The sequence below is a fragment of the Puma concolor genome, chromosome B1, assembly GCF_028749965.1.
Source record: "Puma concolor isolate L17-30 chromosome B1, mPumCon1.1.hap2, whole genome shotgun sequence".
NCBI lineage: Eukaryota > Metazoa > Chordata > Mammalia > Carnivora > Felidae > Puma > Puma concolor.
The window spans coordinates 39000261-39019503 of NC_141670.1; the positions used below are offsets into that span (position 1 = coordinate 39000261).

A 19243-nucleotide genomic window follows, 5' to 3' on the forward strand; every position below is an offset into this window, starting at 1 on the left:
CTGTCCAGTTTTCCCAACACTGTTTGTTGAAAAGGCTGCCTTTTTTCCATTGGATATTCTTTCCTGCTCTGTCAAAGATTAATTGATCATATTGTTGTGGGTTTATTTCTGGATGTCTATTCTGTTCCATTAATCTATGTGTTGATTTTGGTGTCAGTACCATACTATATTGTTTACCATACCTTTGTAATATAACTTTAAGTCCAGAATTGGGATGCCATCAGTTTTGCTTTTCTTTTTCAAGACTTCTTTGACTATTTGAGGTCCTTGGTGGTTCCACACAAATTTTAGAATTGCTTGTTCTAGTTCTGTTTAAAATGCTGTTGGTATTTTGATAGAGATTGTATTAACCTGTAGCTTGCTTTGGGTAGTGTAGATATTTTAACAATATTTGTTCTTCCAACCATGAGCATGGGTCTTCATTTCTTCACATCACCTTGAATTTCTTTCGTCAATGTTTTATAGTTTTCAGAGTACAGGTCTTCACTTCTTTGGTTATTCCTAGTATAACTGAATTCCTAAACATAGGAATAAGCTGTCCTATTATTTTTGGTGCAATTGTAAATGGTATTTTTTTTTTTAATTTTGCCTTCTGCCACTACTTCTTTATTGGTGCACAGAAATGCAACAGATTTCTGTATCTTGATTTTATATCCTGATGTTTTACCGAATTTGTTTATTAATTCTATAAGTTTTTTGTAGTCTCTGGGATTTTCTATCTAGAGTATGATGTCATCAACAAATACCAAAAGTTATACTTCTTCCTTACTGATTTGGATGCCTTTCATTTCTTTTTGTTGTCTGCTGAGGCTAGGACTTTCAGTACAGTATTGAATAAAAGTGGTGAGAGTGGACATCCTTGTCCTCCTATTCCCGACCTTAGGGGAAAACCTCTCAGTTTTTCCCCACTTAGGATGATGTTCACTGTGGATTTTTCATATATGGCCTTAATTTTGTTGAGGTATGTTCCCTCTAAATCTATTCTGTTATGGGTTTTTATCATGAATGGATGTTGAACATTCTCAAATGCTTTTTCTGCAAATATTGAAATAATCATATGGTTCTTACCCTTTCTCTTATTAATGTGGTATATCATGTTGATTGATTTGCAAATATTGAACCACCCTTGACAACACAGGAATAAATCCCACTTGATGGTGGTAAATAATTTTTTTATATGTATTGTTGGATTCAGTTCATAGTATTTTGTTGAAGATTTCTGCATCTATGCTCATCAGGGATACTGGCTTGTACTTCTCAATTTTATTGGTGTCTTTATCTGGTTTCGGTATTGAGGTAATGCTGACCTCATAGAATAAATTTGGAAGTTTTCCATTTTTCTCTATTTTTTGAAATAGTTTCAGAAGACTAGGTATTATTTTTAAAATGTTTGGTAGAATTTGCCTGTGAAGCCATTGGTCCTGGATTTGTTTGTTGGCAATTTTATTATTACTAACTCAATTTCTTTGCTGGTTATCAGTCTGTTCAGATTATCTCCTCCTGTTTCAGTTTTGGGAATTTATATGTTTCTAGGAATTCTTCCATTTCTTTTAGGTTGTCCTATGTGTTGGCATACAGGTTTTCATAATATTCTTTTATAATTGCTTGTATTACTGTGTAGTTGGTTATTTCTCCCTTCGCATTTGTGATTTTATTTATTTGAGTCATTTCTTTTTTCTTCTTGATAAGTCTGGATAGAGGTTTATCAATTTTACTGATTCTTCTCAATAAAGAACCAGCTCCTGGTTTCATCTGTTCTATAATTTTTTTTTTTTTACTTTCTGTTTCATTTATTTCTCCTCTAATCTTTATTATTTCTTTCCTTCTGTTGGTTTTAGATTTTGTTTGTTGTTCTTTTTCTAGCTCCTTTAAGGTATGAGGTTAGGTTGTTTGAGATTTTTCTTGTTTCTTGAAGTAGACCTGTATTGCTATAAACTTCTTAGAATAACTTTTGCTGTATCCCAGGGGTTTTGGATTGTTGTTTTCATTTTCATTTGTTTCCATATACTTTTTAATTGTTTCTTTTATTGCCTGGTTAATCCATTCATTGTTTAGTAGCGTGTTATTTAACCTCCATGTATTTGTGGTCTTTCCAGATTTTTTCTTGTGGTTGACTTCTATTATCATAGCGTTTTAATCAGAAAAGATACATAGTATGACTTCAATCATCTTGAATTTGTTGAGGTTTGTTCTGCAGGCTAACATGTGATCTCTTCTGGAAAATGTTCCACATGCACTTGAAAATAATGTGTATTATGCTGGTTCAGGATGGAATGTTCTGAATATATCTGTCAAATCCATCTGTTCTAGTGTGTCATTTAAAGTCATTGCTTTTCCTTGATTTTTCAGTTTAGATGTTCTCTCCATTGATGTAAGTGGGGTGTTAAAGTCCTTTACTATTATTGTATTATCGATTAGTTCCTGTACGTGTGTTACTGACGGTTTTATGTATTTGCGTGCTCTTATGTTGGGTACATAAATATTTATAATTGTTCTATCTTCTTCTTGAACTGTCCCCTTATAATTATACAGTGTCTTTCTTTGTCTCTTGTTACAGCCTTTGTGTTAAAGTCTATATTTTATCCGATATAAGAATTACTACTCCAGCTTTCTTTTGAAATCTATTTGCACGATAGATGTTTCTCTATCCCTTCACTTTCAATCTGCAGGTGACTTTAGATCTGAAATGAATCTCTTGTAAGTGGCAAATAGATAAGTGTTGTTTTTTATCCACATCACCTTATGTTTTTGGGAACATTTAGTCCATTTACCTCCAAAGCAATTATTGATAGATACGTATTTATTGTTGTTTTATTATTTGTTCTGTGATTGCTTTTCAAGATCTTTCCTGACCTTTTCTTTTAATTCTCTCTTTCATGGGTCATTTAGTTTCTTAAGTGATATTTTGGGTTTCTTTTTCTTTATTCTTTGCATATTTATTAGTGGGTTTTGATATATGGTTATCATTAGGTTTGTATATAGCAATCTATATTAAGTTGATGGTTGTTTAGGTTTGAATCCATTCTTTACTCCTCTCCTCCTCACATTTTAGATAGGTTTTTTAATACTTTTATACCTTTAGTGAGTTCCTTGACTGATTTTTTTACAGAAATATTCATTTTTACCACTTTTGTGTTTTCCTACCTTCATATTGCCACTTTTGGTCTCTCCTCTGTACTCAAAGAGTCCCCTTTAATATTTCTTGTGTGGCTGACTTAGGGATCAACAAACTCTTTTAGTTTTTGTCTGGGAAACTCTTTATTTCTCCTTCTATTCTGAATGATAGCCTTCCTGGATAGTGTTCTTGGCTACAAATTGTTTCATTCAGCTCTTTGTATATATTATGCCACTCCCTTCTAGCTTTTAATGTTTCTGCTGAAAAATTCCCTGCTAGCCATATGGGTCTTCCCTTACAAGTTACTGTCTTCTTTTGTCTTGCCCCTCTTAAACTTTTTTTTCTTTATCACATTTTTGCCAATTTGATTACAATATGTCTTGGTGAGGATCTGTTTTTGTTGATTTTGATGGGAGTTCTCTGTGCGTCCTGGAATCAGGATGTCTGTTTCCTTCCCTAGATTAGAGAAGTTTTCAGCTATTATTTCTTCAAATAAATTTTCTCCTGCCTTTTCCCTCACTTCTTCTGGGACTCCTATAATATGAATTTTATTACATTTAATGGAGTCACTGAGTTCCCTAAGCCTATTTTCATTTTGCATTAATTATTTTTTCCTCTTTAGGTTGGCTTGATTAATTTCCATTACTCTGTCTTCTAAGTCATTAATTCATTCCTCAGCTTCTTCCATCCTGCTGTTCATTCCGTTAAGTGTGCTTTTAATTTCATTTATTGGGCCCCTTATTTCTGCTTTATTATTCCTTATCTCTGTGTTAAGGGTCTCACTCATGTCTTCCACTCTTCTCCATTCTGAAAGTTAGTATTCTTATGATCATTACTTTAAATTCTCTATCAGGCATGTTACTTATATCTGTTTTGCTGTGGTCTGGTCCTTTCATTTGAGACAAACTTCTCTGTCTTCTGATTTTGTCTCTGTGCCGGTTTCTGTGTGTTAAGAGTCAGCCACATCTCCTGTTCCTGAGGGTAATAGCCTTATGAAGAAGAGGTCCTATAGTGCCTTGCTGTGTAGTGTCCTCTGTTCCCCACGGCCTGGAGCTTCCTGAAGTGTCTCCTATGTGTGCTGCATGTGCTCTGTTTTGTGTCCTGGTGGCTTTATCCTTGAGGTGTCATCTGCAGAGTCTCTCTGACAATTGTGGGCAGTGTTTGTCCCCTGGCCTGAATATAGAGCATTTTAAATAGGTGTACTCTGGTCTGCTTGTGAAATAAGACCTATTGTCACCACCACTGGAACTGAGTCTCCACAAAATTCCCACACCAGTAAATATGGTCTGAACAGGGGTTTAGACCTGTCATCTGGGGAAAGGAACTACTACGCTGGGACTGTGGCAAGCATGATTGGGAGGGGTTGTTCCCCTAGAGCATGGGGTTGGGGCTCAGTGTAAGCAAGTTAGGGAGCAAGTGTTGGCACTACACTGGTTCTCACAGGTGGCTCTGTGCTTATGCTGAAGGGCAGGGGAGGAAAATAGTGCCTGTCAGTTCTTTTGTTTCAGAAGGGTCTCTGTGAATGCTCTCTCTCTGGGATGAGCTCTAAGAGACCAGCGAATAACCTCCCCACTGTGTGCCCCAGGCTCTCTTCAGATTGTTGTTTCCATGCTATATGTCCATGGGTTGTTTTCTTGCCTTCTCCCCAAGAGCAGTCCCAATGTCCTCTGAGCTCTTCCAGAGCCAAGCATGCTAACCTTTAAAATCTAGGCTTTAAGCCCTGCTGTTTGCAAGAACTCACAAAATTTGGCCACCTCAATTTTGTCCAAGCCAATTGCTATGGTGATTCATTTTTCCCATGCATTTTCCTGTGTGCTTGTCTGTCTCTTACCCTTCTCTGTGACTACAGCTCCTTCCCTACCACAGCAGCTTTGATCCACTTCTCTCCCAAACCATACATCCACAGTTCTTACCTCCTTCGATGAGACCTGTTCTGTACCTTTAGTTGTGGAGTTTCTTCCAGTTTTCAGATCAATTTCTAGGTTATTTAGGATGATTTGATAGTTATCTAGTTGTGTTCATGGGATGTGGCAAGCCCAGTGTCCTACTCCACTGCCATCTTCTTTAGCCTGCTTTTCTACACAAACCATTCTAGTCACTGGAAATTATTCCAGTTTTAAATGCACATATATATGATTATTTTCCCTTCTACTCATTTTTAAACATTTAACAAGGCAATACATATATATTTTTTTATAAAAAAAATTACTAAATAGTCCCTTGACTTACCTGATTCTTGCTGCCTAGAAGTAATCTCTTTCAACTCCTTTGGAGCTTCAGTATGCAATTACTGACTTTCAGTAGTTTTATATTTTCAGTATGAACTATTGACTTTCACCTATGGACCTCTGGAAAAAGGGCACTTTCTCTCTCCCCCCCACCACCATCCTCCCTGTCTCCCTCTCTCTCTCTCACTCACTTACACACACACACAGCTTACTCTCACTCTCTCCCCCTCCTCCTCCTCCATCCCCTAATACTTCCACTAAAATTATATCATAATCATAATTTAGTGCTATATCAATTTTCAGTACTTACTTTATTATGACTGTATATATATATATATAAATTCACTCCTGAGCTATGTATGCATTCTGTTTCATTTGCTTTTGGAGGTGTGCTTTTTTTTCCCTAGAGTTAATTATTACCTCATTTTGTTTTGTTTACTTTGTTTTCAAAAGCCTATCTCTAATTCACCTCCACATTCTCCAAAAGAACCATGACTCTCCTCTCCATATGGTTCAACATTTCACATGTTCTCTCGATGACACTGTTTGGAAGCATCGTTGGAATCCTCTATTCCCCCATTCTGTTCTAAACTGGTTGGTTTCTATTTCCTGCATAGTTGATGTCCTAGGGCTTTAGCATCACCCTGAGGTTTTCCTCTGCCTCTCTATTAGATTTACTATTTACTAAATAGCAAGCCTCATCTCCTTTAAGTAACTAAGAAAAAGTACATGGGTGAGGAGAGAGGGAAGAGTCTGCCCATTGTGAAATGTGTGTACTTTTCACTTAATTTTGCTATTTTCAATGTGGGAATCTCAGTATTAACCTCAGCTGAGCCTGATTTCCTAAGTACAAAGTTTTTGGGTTAATTTTCCCAGGCAGGAACTGCAGAAGATGAAGAGAGTTAGGTCACTTGACTCTACAAAGCAGGGAGGGCATTGAGAGCATCTAGTTACTAATTTAGAACCTTTAAAGGATCTTCTTGTTTTGACCCACTATGCTTAGTTGTAACCACTGCTCCCAATTCCTAGACCTTTCTTGTGTTCCATGAGGAAAATCAGTCTTCTTTCCTTGGCTTTCAGGTCTATAGACACTTGGGTTTCAGTTTTCTCTGGGGTGGTAAATTGTAAAAGGTGAAAGATTTATACAACTTGAAGAGAAACCAGAATATTTGGGGTAGTAAATAGTTAACAAGTCTGTATGCTTTCCATCTTTCAAATTTTTTTTTGACATCTTGAGGGCATCCTGTCTCCTTCTGTGTCCTTTAAGATCTATGTGTCCTACTGTCATTTTAGTGAGGTTTACATATGCATAAGGAGAAAAGCATATTGTTAACTTTAATTTTAAGAATTATGCTTTTGTAGTATATAAATACCACTTAATCATGATCTTAGAGATCACAACAGGGGGTTGATGAGCCATATCAAAATCTCCTTAAAATACTGCCCAATCATCATTAAAGTATTCTGGAGAGAATTTCCATTTTTTTATTGTTTTTTTTAAAAATAATTTTTAGAAAATGTTTATTTATTTATTTATTTAAAAAAATTTTTTTTTCAACATTTATTTATTTTTGGGACAGAGAGAGACAGAGCATGAACGGGGGAGGGTCAGAGAGAGAGGGAGACACAGAATCAGAAACAGGCTCCAGGCTCTGAGCCATCAGCCCAGAGCCTGACGCGGGGCTCGAACTCACGGACCGCGAGATCGTGACCTGGCTGAAGTCGGACGCTTAACCGACTGCGCCACCCAGGCGCCCCTGAAAATGTTTATTTATTTTAAGAGAGAGAGAGAGAGCATGTGCACACAGGGGAGGGACAGAGAGAGATGGAGAGAGAGAATCCCAAGCAGGCTCTCAGCATAGTGCCTGACATGGGGTTCCATCCCACAAACTGCGAGATCATGACCTGAGCCAAAATCAAGAGTCAGACACTTAACCAACTGAGCCACTCAGGTGCCCTGAGCCTTTCCATTTTACCTGTTCTTTAAAAAGTGCTCTGTGGAGGAGAATTGTCATAAATCAGTACACTGCTGGTACTTTATCAGTCCTTCTAAGTGACAGTAAAGAGCTTTTTCTCTCAAAGCACTCTCCCAAATCTGTCTGCCTATTTGGTCTACTTAGTTATTAACTAGACCCCAACCCTCTTTACACTGGGAGATCTTAGGAGAAAACTTTAACAAAAAGCTCAATAGTAATGGATTCCCTTGTGAGCTGCTGGGGGCTCCAGGGTCTACAGAAGGTCCTATTGCTTGCTGTAAACACTTAGCATGATTCAGTGCATTTCTCAGTTATACAGCTGAAGTTGACCCCACTAAATTACACCTGGATGCAAGGGGATTATTGTATCTGGAACAGCTATATAATCTTATTTGATTTGTCAAATCAAACAAAAATTTGGCTTGCCAGGTTTGAATCTGGCAATAATGGGTAAGTATATTAATGTCTCTAGTGCCTTGGGTATCATTTTGTCTTCTAATACTTAACTGTAGGCTACAACCAGTGTTATATTATGAGATGAGTCAGGATATAAAAATTGAGCCTCAGCCAGTACTTTCTTAAACATTTTGACATGGAACACTCCAAGTAATCTACCTAGAAAAACAAATTGCACAAAGATCAGATGATTTGTGTGCACAAATAATAAACTAAATGTTGTACCATCAGAATGTGAAAGACCAGCTTTTAAAAAGCAATAAAAAGTGATCTGCTTGAAGAATAAGATAATGCTCCAAATCTTAATTAAACTAAAAGATAAAAGAGTAACTCCCATGATTACTGACTAAGAAGGAGCCACCTTGCCCAGCTCCTCACGGTTTCCACATCACTATGAATGAGTATATAAAAACATTCTCCAAAAATCTCCTATTAGTCCCTAAACTGAATGCAATCTCTGAATTATAAACCAGGCAAGCAGGCATGATCTACCAACAGAATAAAATAAGGGAAAGGCATCATCTTGGAAAATCCAAGATGGACCGTGCACATTCCCACGTAAGAACTCCCAGATGGTTAAGTTCAGGTTACCATGATGCTATTAACCTCCCTCAATCTTCAACAAAGAGTATCTTAAAAATGCAAGGATTCTGTTTTCCTCCCTGAACTCTCATCTTAATATTTTACATATTTTTATTTTTTTCCTTTTCATTGATTCTGACAAATCAAATATTATGCTAGACATATCAAGTTCTATACTAGATTGTCAAGAATGATAGCATGGACCAGCAATTAATTAATTACTTTCTTTTCTTTCTTTCTTTTCTCTTTCTTTCATTCTTTCTTTCTTTTCAATGTTTATTTATTTTTGAGAGAGACAGAGCATGACAGAGAGAGAGACAGAACAGTGGAGAGGCAGAGAGAGAGGAAGACACAGAATCTGAAGCAGACTCCAGGTTCTGAGCTGTCAGCACAAAGTCCGATGTGGGGCTCAAACCCTTGAACTCTTGAACTGAGAAATCATGACCTGAGCCAAAGTTGGACATTTAACCAACTGAGCCACACAGGCACCACCCACCCCCCAATTTTTTTTGATTCATAATAAGCATTATTGAATAATACTATTAAAATAACATTGAAGAAGAGTATTTTGTGACATAGAAAGATATTTACACTTGGAGCAGCTGGGTTGCTCAGTTGGTTAAGCATCTGACTCTTCATTTCAGCTCAGGCCACGATCTCATGGTTTGTGAGATCGAGCCCCACATTGGGCTCTGCGCTGACAGCATGGAGCCTGTTTGGGATTCTCTCTCTCTCTCTCTCTCTCTCTGTCCATCTCTCTCTCTCTCTCAAAATAAATAAATAAACATTAAAAAAGAAAGATATTTATACTTTAATATGGGAGAAAAGCATTATGAAAGAAATAAAAGTATCTCATTTAAAAGAAAAATCATAGAAACAACCTAAACATCCACTGATGGATGAACAAAGAAAATATGTATATGTCCAATTATTCAATTATTATTCAGCCATAAAATAAGGAATGAAATCCTGTCATTTCTAACAACATGGATACATCGATGGACCTTGAGGGCACCATGCTACATGCAGTTCAAAGACAAATACCAATGATCTCATCCATATGCAGAATGTAAAAAAAACAAAGCAACCAACAAAAAATGAGCTCATGGATATATGAGCTCCAATTATAAAATAAGTAAGTCATGGGGATGTAATATGGCATGGCCCAGCAATTTCTTTAGTGTTCACATACTGCATGGAAGCTCTGAGCTACTTGCTTTAGAGCACCATGATTGGAAGAATGTGTTCAAATAGAAAGGCATGAGGTAGCAGATCAAGAACACAGTGTAACACTGGGAGTTATTTTAGAGACACTCAAACCAAAGCACAACTCCACTGGCACTTTAGTCAAGTGAAAATGGGTAAATGATTATCTGCTTTTAATTACATTCAAGGCTAAAAAGGATGGTCCCATCAGGAGCATAGTTGGCTCAACACCTTAAATAATCACTTGTATAATCTAGGAAAAAGTAGTAATCTACACAAAAGTACTGGCAGGATCTGAGAAATTCAGAAAGAAGCTGGTGGTGGGAGGGGTGATTACAGGTTAAGGGAGAATTAAAAAACAAACAAAGAAACACTAAACCTAACAACAAAAACTAGAATCACTTTGCTAGCTTCATAATTTAAAAATAAATCCAAAGGTAGTACAAGCTTCTATTTGGGGGCAAGGCTGACTAAACCCTTAAGAGAGTTAAATAGCTATCGATTGTAATGTAGTCTGCAGAAAGACCTTCCATAAGGAGCCAGGTCACTTCTTAAGACCTCCTTTGGGTAAAGATCACATCAACACATCAAAACTTGTTAGTCTGGCAGAATCACACATGAGAGAAAACAAGAAGGGACTCTAGTGGGAACTCTTGAAACATAAGAAGGGACTCTAGTGGGAAGACACTAGAGCCAGTATGAGAAAAATAGAGTTCTGGAGATAAAGTTATTTTTATCTTTACACTGCCAGACACTTCCTCCCTAATTCTCTAATGGGCCAGGGTTATAACTAGTACAGACACTGTTCCTGAATTCTCACCCCAGGGGCACGTGGGTGGCTCAGTCAGTTAAATGTCCAACTTTTGATTTCAGCTCAGGCCATGATCTCACAGTTTGTAGGTTCAAGCCCTGCATTGAGCTCCATGCTGAAGGTGTGGAAACTGCTTGGACGGTTGCCCCCTCTCTCACTCTCTGCCCCTCTGCCTCCTTTCCCCACTTGCACCTGCTCTCTCTCTCTCTCTCTCTCTCTCAAAATAAATAAATTAATAAATAAATTAATTAATTAAAAAATACTGAATACTGACCCCAATATTTAAATCTATTGTTCTGAAAGGATCCAGATAAAGGATGAATTTATGAGACAGAAAGATGTTCTGCTTCAATTTAAGAATAAAAAAATATGCATAAACAGACATTTGCAGGAAGTTTTTCAAATTATGACTAAGGATTTTTCCCATATTATATAGATATACATTTCTGAATGGGCAAATATAAATGATCCATTTGACAAGAATCTCCTTCCCAGGCTCTAGCCTTAAGCTAAAGAACAAAGGGATCTAGTTAAGAATGACAACAATCTGCAAATCTCTAATGAAAAATTTTAGGTTGCAATGGGCATTGTAATATCTTTCAGGCTCCTTTGCAGGTAGATTTGATTCACAGAAGAAGAAATGAGTAATATTTATCTACCAATATTAAAGAAATAACAAGCAAAGCTTATGCAGAATGGAGAGAATAGAGTTGATAGTGCCTTTCCTCACAATTGCAACATATTTTACAAAACAATGAATTAGGCACTTCCATTTCCCTTCAACATGTTTATGGTTAACATTTCCTAGCAAAGGAAGAATTTTATTCAAAATACAGATAAAATTCACCTTCCCCAGAATCTAGCTCAGTCTTTAGATTCCTTTTACAGAGGAAATAACCCCCACCAACCTCCGCAAGATTTCTAAAATTAACACTGTTCAGAACAAAGCTATCATTTTATCAACCCATGAATTTTATGGATGGTGTCTCCGGGAGGAGAAGTGACTGTCTAGGCGCATATTGCTAATTATAGAAAGCAAGACCCAGGCCTGACCACAAGGATGCAGCACCCTGGTACAGACAGCAAACAGCCAACTTTTTGCATTTAGTACTACTCAAAGTACCAGTTTTACTCTGAAATTTCAGTGTTGGAGAAACTGATTTCTTTGCCATACTATTAAACAATAACTTTACACAATTTGTTTGAATCCATACAATAATCAAGTAGAGAACTCTTAGTTTAATCTCTAGTGTCACATTAGTCTTCAAAAAAATGTCCTCAGGATTCAACCATGCTTGTTATATTCACCCACAACAACATGAAACAAAAGCATCAGGCTGAGATTTCCCTATCTATAATGAATGTATAATGTAGTTCAGCAAGAGATAAAGAAGGAAATAAATAAGGGGCGACTGGGGGCTCAGTCGTTTAAGCCTCCAACTTCAGGTCAGATCACGATCCCAGTTCCTGCGTTTGAGCCCCACAGGGGGCTCTGTGCTGACAGCTCAGAACCTGGAGCCTTCTTTGGATTCTGCATCTCCCTCTCTCTCTGCCCTCCCCTGCTTGCACTCTGTCTCTCTCTGCCTCTCAAAAATAAACGTTAAAAATTTTTTTCAATCTTATATAAAAAAAGGAAGTAAATGATACTATCAACATGAACTTTTATAGATTTATGTTTAAAACCTATAATTGACTTACTCAAGTTAAAAATTAAGCAGACCAACTCAGTATAGTATACATTTATACTATAATGTAAAGAATCCTACATTTATGAAGGAAGACCAAACACCATGACATGGCTTGTGGTATCTCTATAAGTGTATGACTGTATAAAGAGCTGCTTTAGACTCTGTCTTCAAAAAGTTCAGAATAAGCTCCTTTAGAAAATTTGTATAGAGTCCTCCTCACAGGGGATGGCCATGCAGTGGCACTCAGGTAGTGTTTGTGTATGCCTAAATCTGTGCAACATGTAGCAAATGTATAAAATGTACTGGAGATAAGGTGTTAAGTGCAAAGATGTCTGCATGAGTATGTGTTTATTTGTTTGTGAACTTCTGGTCAACTGCATTGCTGTTCTCTGCCTCCTGGGGTGCTATTCTATTGGTTAGGGTTCAAAAATAATTTTTTTTCTTTTTTTATGTTACCTCAAATATCATGCCATTTTTCATACTGTCGACAAACTCCATTTAGGGGAAAATGGTTAAATCTCTGTTAGAAGTTACTCCAGTAAGTAGCTTTGTGTTAACTACTCACCACAGGAATAATAAGAAGCAGACTGCAAGGAATTGACTTCAGTGTTTGGAGTTATGAAAGGCATTACAAACTCCAGTGAATGAAATGGCCATGGTTAAAATTTATGAAAAGTACTTAAATGTGTCCTTTTAATCATCTCATTTTCAATCTTAGTAGATTAGTAAAAATAAACTACATCAATATTAACTTATTTATAGCACTTTGAGTTTCTCTGTGGCTCAGTAATGCCTTCTCCAACAGTGTGGAGGAAATTACTTTCTATGCATTGGGGATCATATATAGAACTTCAATATAGTCTCACTACAATAAATTACCTTCCTTGTTTCAAAATAAAACAAAACACACACACACACACACACACACACACACACACACACACACACAACACACACACACATACACACACACCCCAAATACAAAACAATAACAAAAACACTAAGAAACCTAAGCAACATCAAAATAATTTACACTTGAGGTATAACTAGATCCATGGGAAACATGTGGAAATTCTTGGCAGAACTGAGGCCTAATCAACATTTCTTATACTTTACATACCAAATTCTGGAGTGTCTGCCTTTTAAGAAATTGATTCTAAAATGTTACTTCTGTCAAAGGCAGAGCAACCAGCTGGGCTTGACAGCAGGAAGGTCTGTACTGCCCCCTCATGGCCAGGAGCCTCACTGGTAAGTCTTCTAATAACAGATCCTTAAACTGATAAATAGCTTAAACCAAAGTGACAATTAAAACAGTTGAACAATGAATGTGCTCGCCACAAAATGCATAGTCTTCTAAAACATACTGACATGTGTCCTACATCTGCTTCAGAATTTGATATAAACAATGTTATCTAAAAAAAGACAAAACCACGTTCCAACTGGAGGTCTAAAGAATATAATTTAAAATACCTTAAAGAAAAAAAAAAAGGCCACACAGAAAATCAAGTTTTAAAGAAAATAACATACAGACTGTGTTTCAGTAGTTTAAATAACGTTCTTCAGACTATGTCAAAATGAACCACAAAGGATTAGAAAAGTGAATTTTCTTAATTTAAAATGATTAGATCAAGGGAAGCTTTTAAGATATTTTGCTAAAATAAAAAGCAGAGTATCTGATCCTTTCTGAAGTCCTTTAACACCTGCTGCAAATGAAGAACAAAAATGAATAAACCAGATAAAAAGTGAGGACAACAGATGAATGAAATTTAAATAAATCATTATGTTTTTAATGAACAATAAAACAGAAGTTAGAAACATGAAAAATGAAAGCTTTCAAGGAATACAAAACATGTTATAACTCCAGCTCTCTTACAAAGGACAATTATTAATACACCTATTCTAGGAAGAGCCAGAGTTCCAAAGAGACAAAATTAAATCTGAGGAGCACATATCACAAGCACCTTACCTTTTTGGAGGGGAAGGGGAGAAGACTTTTTTCTAATCATTGGGTTAGATATCTTTCATTTTGGAAGAAGAGACAGAAAATTAAAAAGTTTTATTCACATGATTAGCAGGAAGAAACACTAATTTGATTTCAAGCGCTAAAAAAGTACTACTAGATAGAAATAAAGTGAATAAGAATTCTAATTATTACCCCCTGGGGTAAAATGCTTACACTGTGGATAGAAATACATATTGATATGTATTTATGCATATATAATATAATTTGGTCTCCTATATTTATGGTGCAAGCCTATCCTGTTATCCAGTTAACTTCATTTAGGGAACAAAAATGGCTAGTGAAAGATTAAGTTCAATCTATCTAATTTCCTGTTCTAATGATTTTATATTAGCGCCTTCTGGTGTTCAAATTAAAAAGACTAAATAATCCTACAAAAATACTTTTTATGAGATATTGGGAACTTAGTTACAATCTTAAATATACATTTCAAAACGTAGATACCACATATGCTTAAAAAATATAACTAAAAATTTTTGACTATAATTTCCAAAGTACCATTTGATGACCTATTGATTACAATTCTACAGGGGTCTTTTCTACTATTTGTTCTGTGCAATGTTGGCAATATTCTGAAGGAAAAAAAAATGCCTGGCTTTCTCTTACATAGATGAAATATCAAACAAGAAAACCTGTACCATGTAACAAAAAGAGAAGATAGTAGAAAGTCTTTTCGTTTCCCATCTATGCCTGATTCCAAAATTAATTATCCTATGCAACCATAATTCTGGGTAGACTAATATTATGATGCTTAAATTATCAACAGGATTGGTGGCAGATAATGATGATGCATTTATTTCCCAAAGTCTTTGACTGCATACTGTGGGTATAACCCACGTTAGAACAAAATCCAAAGATGCTTCTTAGCACACTTAATAGCAGCCAATTTCAGAGCCATGTTGAGAATCACATGCACACTTACATACATTTGGTTATTTAACAATATAATAAGCCATCCAGTTCTATCATAGCAGGAGACAGTAGTCATCATACCACAGGGATCACATAGTGGTCTCAACAGAAACCAATACATCACCATGAAGTCACATTAACAGGACTGTAAAGAAGACATGTGAACAGGACATGTGAAGACACAGATTTTTCCCCAAAGATACAGCTTTTTTTTTTTTAATTTTTTTTTTCAACGTTTATTTATTTTTGGGACAGAGAGAGACAGAGCATGAACGGGGGAGGGTCAGAGAGAGAGGGAGACACAGAATCGGAAACAGGCTCCAGGCTCTGAGCCATCAGCCCAGAGCCTGACGCGGGGCTCGAACTCCCGGACCGCGAGATCGTGACCTGGCTGAAGTCGGACGCTTAACCGACTGCGCCACCCAGGCGCCCCTACAGCTTTTAAAAAAAATACTGAAGGGGAAAGAGCTATGCCTGAAGACATCCTAGCTAGAAATTTTGCTAATGATTGATGGGGTTATATCCCACTGTGTCATAATCTAATGGGGGTAGATTAAAAGCCAACATGTTTCTTAAAGTCACATTAACGTATTTTGTCCCCTTCATGCCCACCTCTGCTATACTTTGAAGGGAACCTGTTATTACCAAAGCCTTTCAATACTGTAAATGTCACAGAAAGAGCCTGGGAAGGTGAAAGGTGGGAGAGTGAAAGCCTAATGTCACTCTCAGTGGGTCTGGATACAGAACTTGTGAGAAGGCTCAAATGACACTGAGATCCACCTCCTGAAGCTTTCTCTGTGCATTATCAAACCTCTCAAATCTCCATCATAATCATCTACATCTCCAGCTCCAGAGTTCTGTGATCCTATGATTCTATTATTCCATTTTTAAACCTGTGGAGTGGGAGTGTTTCTGAGTACCCTGTTCACACAGATGGTGGTGGGAAGAATCTCAAGAATATGTTGCATGTAGTAAATGCCCATTTCACTACGTAATCACTCCCTTCACATTTCATATGAACAGAGATAATATTATCCTACAGATAGTCACAAAGAACAAGTGGTTAATGGCAGCACAACCAGCACACATATGTGTAAAAAACACGAAAGAAGAAATTCTTCCCAATTACACATACCCAAAGCTAATGATTCTGTACAAGGCAAGAATGTAGTTCAATGAGACCAGATCACTATTGTACAGCAGCTCTATATATTGTGGGGAGAGCAAGGGAAGGGAGGCAAGAGGAACTAACTGAATGATAAAATCATACACAATGTCTCTGTATTCTTGATGTTCTAAAAATATACTGCACTGACAAATCATTTGTCAAGGCAACCTTTCCGAGACTAAAAACAAGATCAATGTGCCAACCAACACTTTCCCACAATCATCTCATTTTGAACATTGCCTCACCCTTCTCCACAAACAGGCTTTTTTTACAAAATTGACCCATGCCACAGCAATCTTTATATTTGGAGTTCAGATACCATCCCTTTCATCTGATCTCACCTGATTAGAGCCATTTTTTTACATTACTTTCTCAGTCTGTCACTGCACATTAGACATTGTCAAAGAGTATATCAAATTTTCAATACAGTTTAACATGGTATTTTTTACCTTAGTATCCTTAGCAGAAAACTCTGAGGAGTTAGAAATTTTCATAGACTTTGACCGGTGGGACTGCCGCCGGATAGAATCCTCCCGGGAGTATTTCACGGAACCTGAGGTCCTCACTCGCACCTTGCTGGTACTCTGAACACTATTCACGCCAATCATTTTGAAGGTTGACTGGGGAAGAGGCTGGGAGAAATAAAAAGGCACTTTCCAACCGCTGCAAGGCTCTAATGCTGAAGGAACTCTGTCGGGTTGTGCCTGAGCAGCTCAAAGAGCAGAGATCTGCGTTAGCTTAAGAAACACCAGGCTGCCTCCCCCAGCATCTTCAACTACCCTGTTTGCAGCGAGTCTGATTGTTCCAGGCACGGCTCACGTCACTGGCTACGAAGAGGAAAAAAATGCAATCCCACCCCTGCTACTCGTCTCTCTTTTACACACACACACACACGCACGCACGCACGCATGCACGCACGCACGCATGCTCCATATTCACACGCTGGAACAAATGGCAATTGGCCAGGCAAGCTATTCATTAACATTCCAAATAACAACACCATTTCTCTTGTGGCATTGTACATCAAGCTCATTAATGTCAACAACAAAATAGAGATACCACAAATAAAAGTCTCAAGTAATCTGTTAGGCACCATGTGGGGTGTGAACAAAGATAAATCTCCAAAAGGCCAGGGGTTTGCAGAGGTTGGAGGGTGGGTGTAAGTATGTAAAGCAAAAGACTCATCAATTACAGGCTAGTAAAAAGACAGTAGCCACAAAGGCATTTCCAACTATCATCTATTTTCCTCTCTTTCCTGTTCCAGGCCACACATGGTTTAACAGTAATTTAAATTGTATTGCCTTCTGAAGAATTAAATGTTTCTTATGACCTTAGAGCACTGAGCCAGATATTTAGACAGGAATTGTGTCCAGTTATATGGGGGAAAAAAAAAAAACAGAATAAAGAGGTGACACTACCTTCCTATCATACTAAAAAGTTAAAAAAAAATTGGTCATTTAGCACATGTTAATTTTAAATATGGCTTAGAGTGAGACCAAAAAAACCAACTCTGATCAATAAAAAGCAAGAGCTTTTCCAAGAGGTGTAAATGCTCTGTCAGAGTATAAGAACACATACAACCTTCTGAGTAAAAATAACAAATTGGAGATTATTAGAAGATCAGATAATTTAGCTCCTGACACACAAAGTCATTTTGAGCATAACACTCAGGACTACAATGTCTTGCTCATCGGGCATCACAGGGGTAGAGAGAGGGTCAGCTAAATAAGCCTCCAGATAAAAGAAGTTTTCATGTAAATATAAACAACAAAATTTTAAAATAGTTTGTAAAATGCCAATCTAGGAACACAGTCTTGCCTCAACACTCAGTTCCCCAAGTCTGAATTTTTCCTTGAGGACTCAGGATGTTCAGGCTGTTTCGGCCATGTCAATCAGTCCAGGCAAAGGGATATGTGGATGTGAGGTTTAGTTTTACCCTCATGTCAGGGGCTTCTTCCACCCTCCTCTAGACTTCTTTATTTTTCATATCTCTGAAGCACTTGATACTTTAACTCTGCCATAAGCAAAAAATAATAATAAATAATTTTTGATACTATTTTGTCTAAAATAATAATAGATAATAGCTTTTAGAAGAACTTGGGGAATCTCCTCTAAGAATTCATTAAGTTTAGAATGTTATAATTCTATAACATCATTTTGGCTACTTTGTGGTAAATTTTTCTCTTTTCTCAGGTAATTTGAAACTATTGCATAACTGTTCTTTAAATTCAAAAAATCCATAGTGAATTTACACATTACAAAGCATGTCCCAAAGATATAAAAAGTGGTGCGCTGTAACATTATGATAAAGTTATCATTTAACATATGCATAATTCTAATTTAATATATGATAATTATCTAGGTATATAGGCAAATATCTTCCATTTAGCACAAGCAAGCTTGAGGTAGAACCGATGAATGAACTAACAGCAAAGGCAAGATAAAAATTCAAAAAGTACTACATAAAAGACAATGAGTCCCTGCCTCAGCATGACTAGAAATACAGAGCATTGGTTTAAAAGAAACACACCTTTTGGATATTTGCCAGTCACCATAATGAGGAGTTAGAACATGTATCCTGAGGAAATGGATTTCCTTTTCTCCACCAAAAAGGTTACATAAAAAGGATGAAAACCATGTATTAGTATGTACAGAAATGGAGTCTGATATGCAATTTGATTTCTGGGAAGTTTAGCATTAATATGCTACCTTTATCTACAGACTGTCCAACTGGCACCACCATTCCTGTAATGTCATTATTAATACAAACTTTCATCTGTTTAACACCTTATACTTTATAGAAGTAACATTTGTTATCTCACTTTGATTCTCAACTTGACAATTTTGCGAGGTGGGTTGAGGTGACATTACAACCCCCACCACTTTACAGATGAGAGAGGTCAATTCAGGAGGTTAGCACAGAGCCAGCATTCAAATCTTCAATTAATTAATTAATTAATTATTCAGAGAGCAGGGGAGGGGCAGAGGAAGAGGGAGAGAGAGAATCTCAAGTACGCTCTATGCCCAGTGCGAAGCCCAACACAGGATTTAATCCCTGACCCTGGGATCATGACCTGCTAC

At 37.0% G+C, this 19243-nt stretch overlaps 1 protein-coding gene across 18 annotated transcripts in view; it reads right to left on the reverse strand.

The window, feature by feature from the left end:
* Nucleotides 1-19243, reverse strand: part of PSD3 (pleckstrin and Sec7 domain containing 3) — an 810275-nt gene that overhangs the window by 261369 nt on the left and 529663 nt on the right. For 15 of the 18 annotated variants that reach the window (XM_086703516.1, XM_086703515.1, XM_086703517.1 and 12 more), the window contains one exon: nt 16612-16794. The exons of the other annotated variants lie outside the window; for them this stretch is intronic. In XM_086703516.1, the coding sequence (XP_086559642.1) occupies nt 16612-16794 (183 nt within the window). The remainder of the gene's footprint in view (nt 1-16611; nt 16795-19243) is intronic. 18 annotated transcript variants of the gene reach the window in all.